The sequence below is a fragment of the Taurulus bubalis genome (assembly GCF_910589615.1).
Source record: "Taurulus bubalis genome assembly, chromosome: 3".
NCBI lineage: Eukaryota > Metazoa > Chordata > Actinopteri > Perciformes > Cottidae > Taurulus > Taurulus bubalis.
The window spans coordinates 29241228-29254144 of record NC_136591.1 but is presented as its reverse complement, the minus strand read 5'-3'; the positions used below and the strand labels follow the sequence as shown (position 1 = coordinate 29254144).

The 12917-nt window shown below is 39.0% G+C and overlaps 1 protein-coding gene across 1 annotated transcript in view; it reads left to right on the top strand.

Moving 5' to 3' along the window:
* Nucleotides 1-1517: 1517 nt before the first annotated feature.
* The window catches only part of enpp1 (ectonucleotide pyrophosphatase/phosphodiesterase 1), a gene marked incomplete at its 5' end in the record, with an annotated part of 30166 nt that continues 18766 nt past the window's right edge, over nucleotides 1518-12917 (top strand). Inside the window, 6 exons of the mRNA XM_079215977.1 lie at nucleotides 1518-1649; nucleotides 6244-6316; nucleotides 9905-9968; nucleotides 11303-11400; nucleotides 11484-11563; nucleotides 12701-12820. Coding sequence (XP_079072103.1) covers nucleotides 1518-1649; nucleotides 6244-6316; nucleotides 9905-9968; nucleotides 11303-11400; nucleotides 11484-11563; nucleotides 12701-12820 — 567 coding nt within the window. The remainder of the gene's footprint in view (nucleotides 1650-6243; nucleotides 6317-9904; nucleotides 9969-11302; nucleotides 11401-11483; nucleotides 11564-12700; nucleotides 12821-12917) is intronic.

Sequence of the window (12917 nt, the reverse complement as noted above, 5' to 3'; positions counted from 1 at the left end):
CACACACATTCACAGGGAGAGAAAGAGAGTTGACCCTGGGCTGTTTATGAGTTGAGGACAGAGCAGAGGGTAGAGGTCAGGAGTTCCAGCCACATGTGATCTCCATTATCACACCACATGCCACAACTGCATCTGAAGGGAACCTGGACCTCACAGAGCTGAAATATGCCTGTGTTAGAGCTGTCAGGGACCAGGAGCAGTATTATGTTATATTAATAGCACTTCAAGCTTCAGAAAAATATCTCTACAGGGAGTTAGTGTTACTTTAATGGTGTCACAACATTACCATCTTGTGGATGCTTTTGTATTGCAAACTTATACAACGACTTTAATGGCATGTGGTATATCACCTTCTGAGTTCCTCTTACATGGATGTCTCCTGATTTATGGATCATAACATTTAGAAAGTAACAGCAGACTGCCAAATAAGATATACATTCACATAGGATATATTGTGTGGCAAACAAGTAGACATGTGGGAAAAGTCAAATAATTAAGAATTGACTAGTTTTGTGACATTGGGTAACACAAGTGACTTTCAGGGATGGTTTGCACTGACATGTTTACTCACCGCAGGCCAACAGTTAGCAGCAGATGTACATCATGGACATCCCAGTAGGATTACATTAATACAAGTAAATAAAACAAACAAAAACAGCACAAAAGCTACACAGCTGGTGCTTCTTATAGAGGCATCCAGGAACAAGGCAGTTTGAGAGGCTCCAGAGAGCTAGAACTCACTTTAATCTAAATTGGCCGAACTGGCCAGGAAGCACACACACTATATATGTGTGTGTGTGTATATATATATATATATATATATATATATATATATATATATATATATATATATATATATATATATATATATATATATATATATTTATACTGATTCCTCCGTTCTCTAGCTCAGATTGTGCTGTATTCGTTTTGTATTGCGACTCAACTGTCCAAGACCTTATTGATCTGTGAACCCGATGCAGCGCACCACTCCAGTCTGACCACAAGATGGCGGTAGCATTCAGTCGCTCCACAGTAAGTTTTTATTTAAGTTCCTAAACAGTTGTTTGACTGATTTTCACTTACTTTGTTCTCATCTCGCAGCTCAGAAATCAGAATGTGACATCACACTTCGTTCTGAGGCACAAATATCCGGAATGAGTTTGTTTTTGTTTTTTTCTTCTTCTTCTATTTTAGCTCCAACTCCCTTCTAAAAAAGTGGATTAAAGTTACCGAACAGCAGAAATCACTGGAAAAAATGACACTTGCGCCAAAATAGCAGACTGTTGAGGTCAGCTCTGCTTTTTTTTTCTCTCTCTCTCTCTCTCTCTCTCTCTCTCAGATCAATCGCGCTGCTGCTTTGTGAACTTGGAGACGTCAAGAAACGAGGCGGTGCCACTACTTGAGCAGAGGGGTCACATCCCGCACAAGCAGCTCACGCTCCTCAGCAGGGTGAAGCTCTCTGCCCCTCAGTCCCTCCTGGAAAACACTGGCAGGAGCACGCAGCGTTCAGCAGCATGGACGTAACCAAAGGAGAGGACGCCTCTGCGGAACAGGCTGCGTCTTTGTTTGGGGCAGCAGAGCTGGAGAGTCAAGGGAGAAGCACTGAACGGGGAAAGAAGAGGAATAACTGTAAAGTCATAACTGGGGTACGTTCAATGACGCTACTACCTCTATACCTACATGCCTAACTCCATGTCTGACCACCTAACTCTTCTCTAACTCTACTGCAAACATTATTTGAAGGCCACATGTTACTATTCACTTTCACACTTTTACAGTAAAACATTACAGCTTGTTTGTGTTTTGCTGCACCTTTTACCTTTATTATCAAAAACAGCTTTATAGCATATAGACATCTTAGTGCCATTTGTATCTTTAAAAGGCGTTATAATGTTCCTGTAGGACCATGCAATGTGTCTATGAACATGAAATGTGTCCATAAACTCAGTTAGATTCTGATTTTATAGTGGATGTTTGAGCTAGAACGATTAGTCGCTCAACAACAACAAATAAAGTTAGCAACTATTTTGATAATTTATTAATTGTTTCAGTCCTTTTTCAATAAAAAATATTGAAAAAGTGACATACGTTTTCTATTAACCAGTTTCTTGAATAAAAAAAGTTTCCGCTTTTTTTTGTCAAATATGATTGTAAACTGGAAATCTTTCAGTTTGGGATTTCTGGTAATACCAAACAAGACATTTAAAGATATCAATTTGGTTTGGATGGGACATTTCAAGAGGTCATTAATCACCAGGCGTCCAAACGCACAGTCTCAGGTCTACATTTCTACATTGTTTACTCTTTGTGTAATCCACAGCGCTCAAACAGGCGAGACTGTCAGTGCTGCCAGTGTGAATGTGCAAACCAAATGTTTTCACTCCAGTGCAAAAAGACAGAGGCCAGAAATGTCTCTGCAGGTGGAGATGACCACAGTTATTAATATTCAACATAGAGCTTTACGGCCACAGCAAAGTTTCAGCTGACAGCAATGAATAGTTCACTATCAGGAATGTCAGGGGAGGGAATGAGTTAAGTTTTAGAGATCATGTATATTACTAACTAGTATGCTCATTATTTTCTGGATTCATTCTTAATTGCTTTATTGTTCGGTTTATACAATGTCAAAATAATGAAGTGGCCATAACTATATCCAACAGCCCAAGATGTTTTCCTCAAACAGCTCATTTGTGTGCAAACAACAATTCAAAACCCCAAAATATTCAAATTTCTCTAATCTAAGATCGAGGCCAGCAGACAACGTCCGAACCATTACATGTTTGGCATTTTTGCTTAATTTTTCTTTTTACAATTAATCAATTTTCTTTATATTGCCTAATCAATTGGACGTTGCGGTTCTTGTCACATTGTTGCTAAGATCAGAGAATCAGTTCCCATTTGACATCTATGGCACTTTAAGGTTATTTGGATAAACGTGACCACGTAGTTTAGGATTTTAGAGGCAAATACTGCTGCTGAAAGTCAGTATTCTCATTTCCTGTCTATCTAGTTTATAGATGCGAATCTGCTTGGAAAGTGGAATGTCTTATTTTGTTTGTATTCCCAGGATTGTATTCTTGTCACAGAGGGAAAAGTCTCTGAGACAACAGCGGCCTTCATTGTGCACAGCTCCTTGACGCATTGAGACAAACTACAAATACTCGTCAGAGAAACTAAATCTGGGATACATTTGGGGCTTTACAGGGAGACTAAAAGCATAATTCAATAACTCAGTGTATGTAGTACATGCTGGCTGTGGTCAGGGCTGTATCTGAAGAAAAAAAACATGTTTCTTTACAGTAAAAGAATGCGAACAAAGGATAAAATATAACTTGTACAGTCAGAAATCATCTGACAGTTAACACACCTTTTAAACAATTTACTAGCAAACTGCAGCTAAAACCACAGGCACTAGTATTTAAAGCTGCTGTCTACTTGGCACTGATTAAATACACATGTGGCAAAGTCTAGACAATAATACACTCTTTCCTGCCATACATCAGCCGCTGTACAGCTGTTTGTAATTGTGATGTTAGGACTTGATGCACTGCAGTGTTGTTTAAGATATTACAAATGGATGTGTGCAACATTTTGGGACTAAAGACAGAAAGCATGGCTCTTTTTACTCAACCATTAGGTCAGACTCGTGAAAGACATTTTTTATGCCCTATGTGGACTCTGTTGTGCTGTCGTAGTTTAATACGGACTCCCAACCGTCTAATCCGGTCTTTACCGTGTAGACAATAAAGACACAACTTAAGGTAGTCAGACAAGTTCTTCACCAGACAGACTGTTTACTTTCACAACCCACGAAAACCACGTCTTTCCCAGGAGCCATGTCCAATCCAGGTCTCTCTCTCTCTCTCTCCATCTGAAGCTGGAGAAAATAAGTTCACATACCCAGACTCAACGCACACATAGCATATCTTCATAGCCATCTAGGAGTTCTTGTTTATGTGACTTAAACTAAATGGGTTAGTCAAGGGTGATGTTCCCAGAATCCTGCTTTTAAGACTGACTGCACTACAGATTTTAGTATTAATAAATTAAAAGGCATGAATGAGTACAGCATGTAAATCTATGATCTATTATTGAGTCAGAGGGTTGAATGTGTCTTAAAACATGGAAATATATATTTTATTCAGCTTTATATTAAGTCTTAGTTTTTAAATCAGAACAAAGAAAAAAAAGAGGATTTATATTCTACACCGATATATTTCAACACAGGTGAAAAGATGAGGACAGAAAAAATAAATAAGCGATGCTATAAATAAACTTTAATTTTGGCTGGACAATAATTTAATATGATAATTTAATTATTTAAATGCTGTTTTATCATGATGAAATCATATATTGAGATATTGTGATGCACAATTACGTCATTTGATTGATAATAACAAGACAACTTTTTTTTAAATATTTTTGTGTAGAGAGGAGAGGAGTATGTCAATGTCATGTGACGAGGAAGCGTTTACAATTCCATTTTCAGAAGTAGCTCGTAGTCATCTGGTCGGGCCCCAGTAAGTGGTGCCAGGATAAATCTGAGGGTTCACAAGATGGTAAGATTGATTAAACACTTTTTGAAAGTACTGCCTTCAAACTCCACACTAATTAAACAACCATGTTCACCGCTGCAAGCCGGGTGTAGGTGTTGCAGGGGGCTTCAAAATAAGCAGCCGTTGAACACACACCTCTCTAAATACACAGACACAGACTTCTTTGAAACGCCCCTCAAGTTACAAACCCTTATCCCCAGTGAGGAGCCATCTCTGGGCAGAAAAGAGTCAAGCATCTTATGAATAAGCAGCTAGACATACGTCCTTCTTTTACTTTTCAATTACAGATGGCCAAGACCAACATTTTGACAGTTGTAGATGGCGTGTAGGGGAAGGGGGAAATGATCGGTTCACACTGGGCAGGGTTCTAGAAATAAATAACTGCCCCACCCTCGCTCAGCGCTGCAAGACCCTTATTACATCTTAAATAAAGATGAACTCTCACCGAAAAAACAAGTCAAATAATGAATGAATCAAAGAATGGTCAAATGAAATAAATAACACTAAAAGTCTTGTTACCAGCTCTGTGAAGCTGTGAGCCACAGTGGTGCTTTGAGCTAAATGCTAACATCAGCATGCTAAGATGCTCACGAGGACAATGCTAACATGCTGACGTTAACCGGGTAATGTTTGCCATGGTCAGCATCTCAGATTAACATTTTAGCATTAGCTAATTGCAAGTAAGCACAACGTACAGTTGAGGATTATGGGAATTACATTAGTTTGTAGGTATATAGTCATAAATCCAAGTGTTGCAGTAAATGGAATTTTGACTTGACAAGATGAAAAGTCAGGAGATATTACATCCTGAGGGAATCTTAACATGTGTGAAAGGAAAAGTCAGAGGATCACCAAAGGTTGTAGGATTCATCCTGTGGGGAAGGGCCGCACAGTGGTGTAGTGGCTACCTCTGTCACCTCACAGCAAGAGGGGCTCGATCCCCGATCCCGGGTGGTCTTTCTGTGTGGAGTTTGCACGTTCTCCCTTTGGCAGTGTTGGAGACTCTTAAAAATTCCCCGTAGGTGTGAATGGTCATCTGTCTCTATATGGCCCTGCAATAAACTGGTGACCTGTCCAGGGTGAACCCTGCCTTTGCCAAATGACAGCTGGGATAGGCTTCAGCGACCCCTGCGACATGGAATTTCATCCTGAATTTCATGGCAAATCATCCAATATTTCAGCCTGGACCGAAGTGGTGGACCGAACAACAAACATTGTCCATCCTTAAACAGTAATGCAAGGGTGGATAAAAAAAACGAAACAGCTTTCTGTTGTTGTTTAGGATTCCTCAAAATGTGCTGATTTATGGCTTCTGCCAGAAGTCGGTTGCAGTATGTTTACATTATGGTCACAAGGCGAGTTGCTGAGTGTGTCTAGAGAGCCAGTAGAATAAGCCGTTATCAACACAGTATCATTTAAAGATTCATTATTCAGTTTTCACTTGCATTACACTTAATTAATTATTAACAGCTATCAGGTAAAATGTTTGTTTGGTGATCAATTGTAACAATAGCACATTATTTAAAAAAAAATGTTGATCATTATTCAACAAAGAGTACTTGACTTTGTAGAGTTTTATCAAAGTTCAATCTAAACATCTTTGGTCATGTTCGCTTCATGTTATTTATGAACTGTTATGTTCGGGAACTTCAACAAACATGCTGACATTTGCTCTCTGTTTCAGGTGTTGCTACTGTGCTTACTGGTGGTCATCCTGGCCGTGGTGTTTTCACGGAGAAAGAGCAGTGATGACAAAGGTAAGAACTGATGACACTGTCTTGATTTTACAACTGGAGCATGTTTTTTAATCTGTTTTGAAAATGGATGGTTTAGCAAATGTTATTTAGTCTAATTTAAGAAAGGCAAAAAAAGGCATTTTTTAGACTACAAGATGATCTTTTGTGAGAAATACGAAAAATACAGAGAATTATTACTACAATCTAGATGTTTTATAGTTCTGAATAAGGCGCACAGAGAAGTTCCCTTATTGAACCCTTGAACGTGTATCACACGCATTTCATTGTACTTCATTCTTGATTCTTGGTGATGTTGTTGAGCACCCTGCTGTTAAATGTCTTCTTGTTGTGTCCTGAATCAATAATACATTAAACTAACTAACTAACTGGACACTAGAAAGCACTTTCCGTCGGGGTGATCTTATTTTTCAGAAGAGAAATAAAACTGCCATCAAAATTATTGGAAAGATAATCATATACAAACCTACAAATATGGGCCTTGATTTGTAAAAATATGTGCAGTGCTGCTTTGGGAAAAAGTTACAAACTGTTGAGCCCCATTCACATGGATTGCTATTCTCTCAGATACGATTTCATACCCAAATCTCAAAACGTTCATTTCAAAACATTCACTTAAAAATCACTGACACATTATATGTTCTGACTGAGCTTTCTGTGAGCCATGGTCTTTCATTCACAACACACAGAGTGAATGAAGATATGTTGGTTGCAACAAGAGAGGCAGACAGAAATAACTCACTCGGGTTATATTTTGGAGCACCTATTGAGGAAAGGCTGGTGAAAACACAAGTTGGAAGTTGTCCTGTCATTGCGAGCCTCACAGTGATGGGACAGCCCTGCTGTTTGGGCTCCCAGAAAGTGTACACAGATCTCTCAGAAACTCTGGAAGTATTTAGAGCAGCAGTGAAGGAGGGTCATGTTACCAAGCAGCCAGTCTGGAGAAAGAGAGATGCGACGATGAATGCATTCTATATCTTCTGAAACTATGATTTGCTCACAGGATGTGTTTTTGTCAGGCTGGTGCAATCCAAGTTTTTTTTCCGCCACTGTTGCAATGCACGTCGTGGACACACATTTAAGCGAGAAAGGAATGTTCACCCGAGGTTGGCATGTCTTCTGCAGCTATAGATTCCCTCTGGTTAGACGTGGGCAGCGGTGCATTATGCTCTTTGTTGCAAACCGCTGTGCCGAAACACGCCTCTTCCATTTCGGGGGCAGCGGTGGTGACTGTATGTGGGTAACTGTCGCCAGCCTGGGCGGGGTGTGCTCTCTGCTGTGGCATTTTCCTTTAACTTATATTTCCCACCCAACGAACATGAAAGCCATATGGAAAGAAAGAAATCTTGACTCTGCCCTCACCCTGACTCTTATTTAGCTGTTTTTCATACATGCAGCTTTGTTGGAACGTACATCTTAACGCTGCTTTCTTGGTCAGGCCTTTGGACGCGGATTAAAAGAAATGAAAATAACCCAGGACTCTACTTCTTCCTAGAGGCTCACAGTATGTCGTATAAAATGCTGAGAGTGGGTTTTCCCGTGGATTACAGACCACAGCAACTTGTCTCCCGAGACGGAGCATCCCTGTGTTCGGTCCAAACCACACTGCTGGCCTCGAGAGGCAGCGAGGAGGGGCTTTCTCACCGACATGCTAAGACTCCCTCTGCCATGTGTCCAGTTAGTTAGCAGCAGACTTGACAGATTTTTTTTGTAGGACAGTTGCTGGAAAGCTTCCTGCTTACAGGAATCATACTTATACTGTGGGAATGTTCTTGAGCATGACAGTCTGTTTCTGCCCTGGAGAAAATAATATTAATAATACTATTTGTATTAGGTTTGTGTTCCAAGTGCTTGACAAATACTTGAGGATTTACTTTGAAATCACACTTTAATGCAGAAGCACTTGTGCTATTTATGTGACTTACCAAAAACACAGCATCCTCCTTACATCCCAGATTTTGTGTTTCTTTTTTCTGATATAGTGAGCTGTAGACTGTGTAAACTGTTCACCTTCATCCACGTTGTTATATCACGAGGAGGATAGAGGTTAAATGTATGATTCAAACCTCATTCTTTGGAAATGTAAACAAAGGTTTTGTCCAGTGAAATCTAAACTCACTAACTATGATAGTTAGTGAGTTTTATACTAAGACACAGCTGATGATCAGGTAGGGTTGTACATGATTGGTGGGGTCGGCTAGCCGCCTCAAATCACAGTTGACCATAAACATTTAGGTAACTGTTAAAGTTCAGTTATCAAAAAATATCGGTCATGATTTACAGAAAGAGAAAAGAGATATTTTGTGAAGTGATAGCCAAACACCACTGATTCTGCAGGCTGACACGTTTACCGCCTCGCTAGTCAACAGTGGAGTATTTGGCAGCTAAAGAGTCAGATATTTTCTCGTTGGAGAGCTAAAAGAAGAGTAAATATTGGATTTACATTTGTAATGTCGTCAGAAACATGACTCCAGATAAATGCTGGTGTGTCTGCTGGATGTGTAAATAGGCGACTGTTTGCAGGTTTGAAAAAGTCTCTACATGTTCGATGTAGTTCAGATTATGTACATTAAATGAGTCAAAGATATGTCTCTTGTTTCACAATGATAAAAAAAAGATTGAAAAAAAGCAGTTATACTGTTTTTTTTCTCCAGGTTTTGTTGCATGAAAACAATCCTCCTCTGCACTAAATCTGATTTAAACATGTGATGGTTGAGTGTGTAGTCTTTGTTCTGTGTCTGTCTGTGTGTGTTATCCATTTATGCTTTTACGCAACATATTCATGTGGTTCGCAGAGTTTTGCTCTCTTCTCATTCCAAAAACAGTGGAAAGACTTCACTGACCACAAGGCACAGAGGAAACATTCTGTCTCTTTCTGGGACGAATCTGTTGACGACAATGTGGCATTTCTGCACTTTCGCTTCCTCTTGTATTCCACTAGAATGACTTAATAATCCCATTTGATTTTACAATAATGGCTTTGAAAACACATTACATTTAGTTCTACATTTTTTTACGCAACAGATTTTTGTCTTTGCCTTTCTAACTTGTTTGAAGAGGAAAGAGCTGATGAGTTTTTCATCAAAATATGATTGTGTCCTTCAGTTGACAGTACTGTCAATCAAGTTAGGCCCAACTACGCTCACCCAGGGGAACTTTTAAAAGGCCACAATGAACCATGTAGAAAGCGTTTTCACGTTAGCAATATGCCCTAAAAATACACATAACATTTTGTTTGCATTGCACACTAATGACTTATATAAGTCTTGGCATATGCTGTTAATGTTTAGCTGTTTTGTTTGAAGTCTGTTGTTTGAAACGTTTTGTGCTGCCATCTTGGCCCTGACTTCCTTGCAAAAGACATTTTGAATCTCAGTGGGAAAATATCCTGGTAAAATAAAAGTTAAAAAAAACTTTCCAGGGGCTTATAATGTTTCTCGGCTCAGTTCTAACACCCTTTATCTTCCAACAGTCTGGTTCTTCAGTCTTTTTTGAGTTTGGTCTTTCAGTGTTGTGTGTTACTCCAGGTCAGAACAAATATACTCTGTGATAATGTGCCTCTTATACTGATCGAACACTCCTCTTTTCCAGCTGACGGTGAGCTCTGGCTGCAGGCAGCAGATCAGGAACTTCAACATCCACGGTGTCCACCTGGGTAAGACAATACTCTTGTTCTGCGTGTACTGTGAGAACTGATGGGGTTTCGATAGAAAACAATACCTCAAACCTTAGCTGGCCTAGTTTGGATTACAGCAGCTCCTCTCCTCTCTCTGCATGTTTTGGTGCTGAGAATGAAGCTTTTCATTTGTAACTCCCACAGTTTTCCTGAGTTGAGCCCATTGTTCCCAGTAGTGCTTAGTGGAAGTTAAACTGTGACCACAGAGAAAAATAAAAAGGCTTTTCTGTCACTGACGGTCTTTTAGCAGTGTGTGGATAACCCAAACACATGATTCTTTTTTTTATGATAATGTTGGTTTCTGTTTCTATGGAAACCAGGCTAATGACTCTGAGTAATCGGACATGCGTTGGTGAGTGTCTGGCTGTGTGTGTGTGTGTGTGTGTGTGTGTGTGTGTGTGTGTGTGTGTGTGTGTGTGTGTGTGTGTGTGTGTGTGTGTGTGTGTGTTTCTGCTTTGGTAAGGGAGTCACCCCAGACAGACTCATTACACTATGGAAAAGAAAACCTGTGGCTCCATCGAGGCCATTTTTGGTTTAAAAGTATCTTTAAGGAAATAAATGTTGTCTGCATTTTCCTCTCCACGTCACTCAGTGTCTTGGGTTTTGTCTCTGTTCCTGTTGGTAAACTACACTTTTATCTCATGAAAACTTAACACACAAAGAGGAAGCTCTTCTCAAAAGTGCTTCCTCTTTGCGTGTTACATTTTGCACACAATTATTATTATTATAAAGTATTATTATAGAATCATTTTAATTTTTTAATTAATTCCTGATTTCATGGTCCAATTAGATATCAATTACTAGAATGATTTATAATATATTTACATGACATGTTTTTTTCTAATAGACTGTATTGACAATAGATGAATGACAGCGCGTAACATGACACATCATTTCACGACATCCTGCATTACTTGACACTGATCGATACTTCTGGTTGATATTCAATACCTAGCCCTATGCAGTTGTATAACTAATCACACATTGTAAAGCATTAACCTATAACTCCTGCAGATAATTAAATTACTGTAGTGCTCTCAAGTCTTTGATTTAGGATCATAGTCACATGTGTCTTCCTGTTCTCCTCCTCTGTGAATTTGTGTGGTCTGTGATTTCACTTTTTCCCCTCTTTCCCGTTCAGTCAAAGAGCTGCTTTGTATTCTCTACACAGACCTACTGTACAACACTGCTGCTACACTCCTGGTGCCAAAGATATCCATGTCTCCTGCTGAGTGATTATTCCGTTTCCCATTCAAAAAAGCACCTAAGTGTCCACTTGAAGCATCTTTCTTGCTCTCTGTCTGCCCACACAGTTTCTCCAGGCCACCGCTCATCCTGGTGTCCTTGGACGGTTTCAGGTCGAAGTACCTTGAAGAGCACAGCAGCCACCTTCCTGTCATGGACAAGTTACGTAAGTCACAGACATTGTTGAGTCCGCAGTTCGTCACGGGTTGACGAAGCATCCCGGTGTGACTGAACTTTACTGTGTTGCAGGAAACGACGGCACAACGACGCCATACTTGAGGCCTGTTTATCCCACAAAGACCTTCCCCAACCACTACAGCATTGTGACTGTAAGTCTTTTCTGGTCAGGTCACAATTTTTCTCCTGCCACCTATATACATATATATATATATATATATATATATATATATATATATATATATATATATATATATATATATATATATATATATATATATATATATATATATATATATATATATATATACGTATGTATATATGTATATGTATATATATACATATATATATATATATATATATATACATATATATATGTATATATATACATATATACAGGCCATTTTCTGTAAAGTGAGCTTTTCCTCTGACCTGACCTGAGTCTGTAAATAGCATTTTACTGTTGTAACTGTTTGAAGTGGAGCCTATTGTAACTTTAGTGGAGGCCTCTTATGGTGATCACTATAATTTAATGATTATTTTTACCAAATTAGTAGATATGTTTCATTATTTCTCATGTAGATTACCATCTAATTGACATTTGTTTATTTATTATGTGAATATATGAATATTTACTGAATTGTATTGACTGTTTCTAAATGCGAGACAGCTGTTTCAAGGGTGGCTTCATCCACATCTGCATTCATTTTCTGTCTCCATCACTAGCAGCCATGACTGTTTCCTTGTTGAGTACATAAGGTAGCTGAGAAACACCAAGTTGTTTTGATGCATCTCATTTTGCTCAACAAACAAAACCCTGAGTAGAAACGTCTTCTTCTGTAAGAGGTCACAAGTCAAAAATGATTTGAAACCATTGTTTAAACCTTTAACAATGTATTGCATTGTATTAGCTTATCTTATATTATTTTCTTAATGTAAAATTCCAACCTGAAAAATAACTACAGCTATCAAATACATAGCGTTGGGTAGAATGTGCAATATGCCACTTTGGAAAATACCTAAAAATTAAACTTTCACCTTGAGAATTGGTGCTTTTCCCACAGTAGCACAGATGTTACAGCTGAGGTTTAATGGCTTATGTTTGCTTTTGGCGAAGAGCAGCAGCAGAACTGAGGGGCTTACAGAGCGGCATTTACCTCTCTTGGTTGAAAACAGACCATGCAATTTAAATATACAGCTGATTATACACAAGAGAGGGGACACAATCACTTTAAATCCCCGCCGCCACAGAATAGAAACAGCTTACCTTGACTTGTTGTTTTCTACAGGGTCTTTATCCTGAGTCTCATGGAATCGTGGACAACAAGATGTACGATGTGACCCAAAACACTTTCTTCAGCTTGAAAACTGATGAGAAATTCAACCCAAAATGGTACCAAGGAGAGCCTGTAAGTAAATATGTGCAACCTTGATATTGTGTGTAAAGGTGGAAATTTACTGTTCAGTGAATATTGGTCCAAAACTGTCCCCTAACTTTAGGGAAAT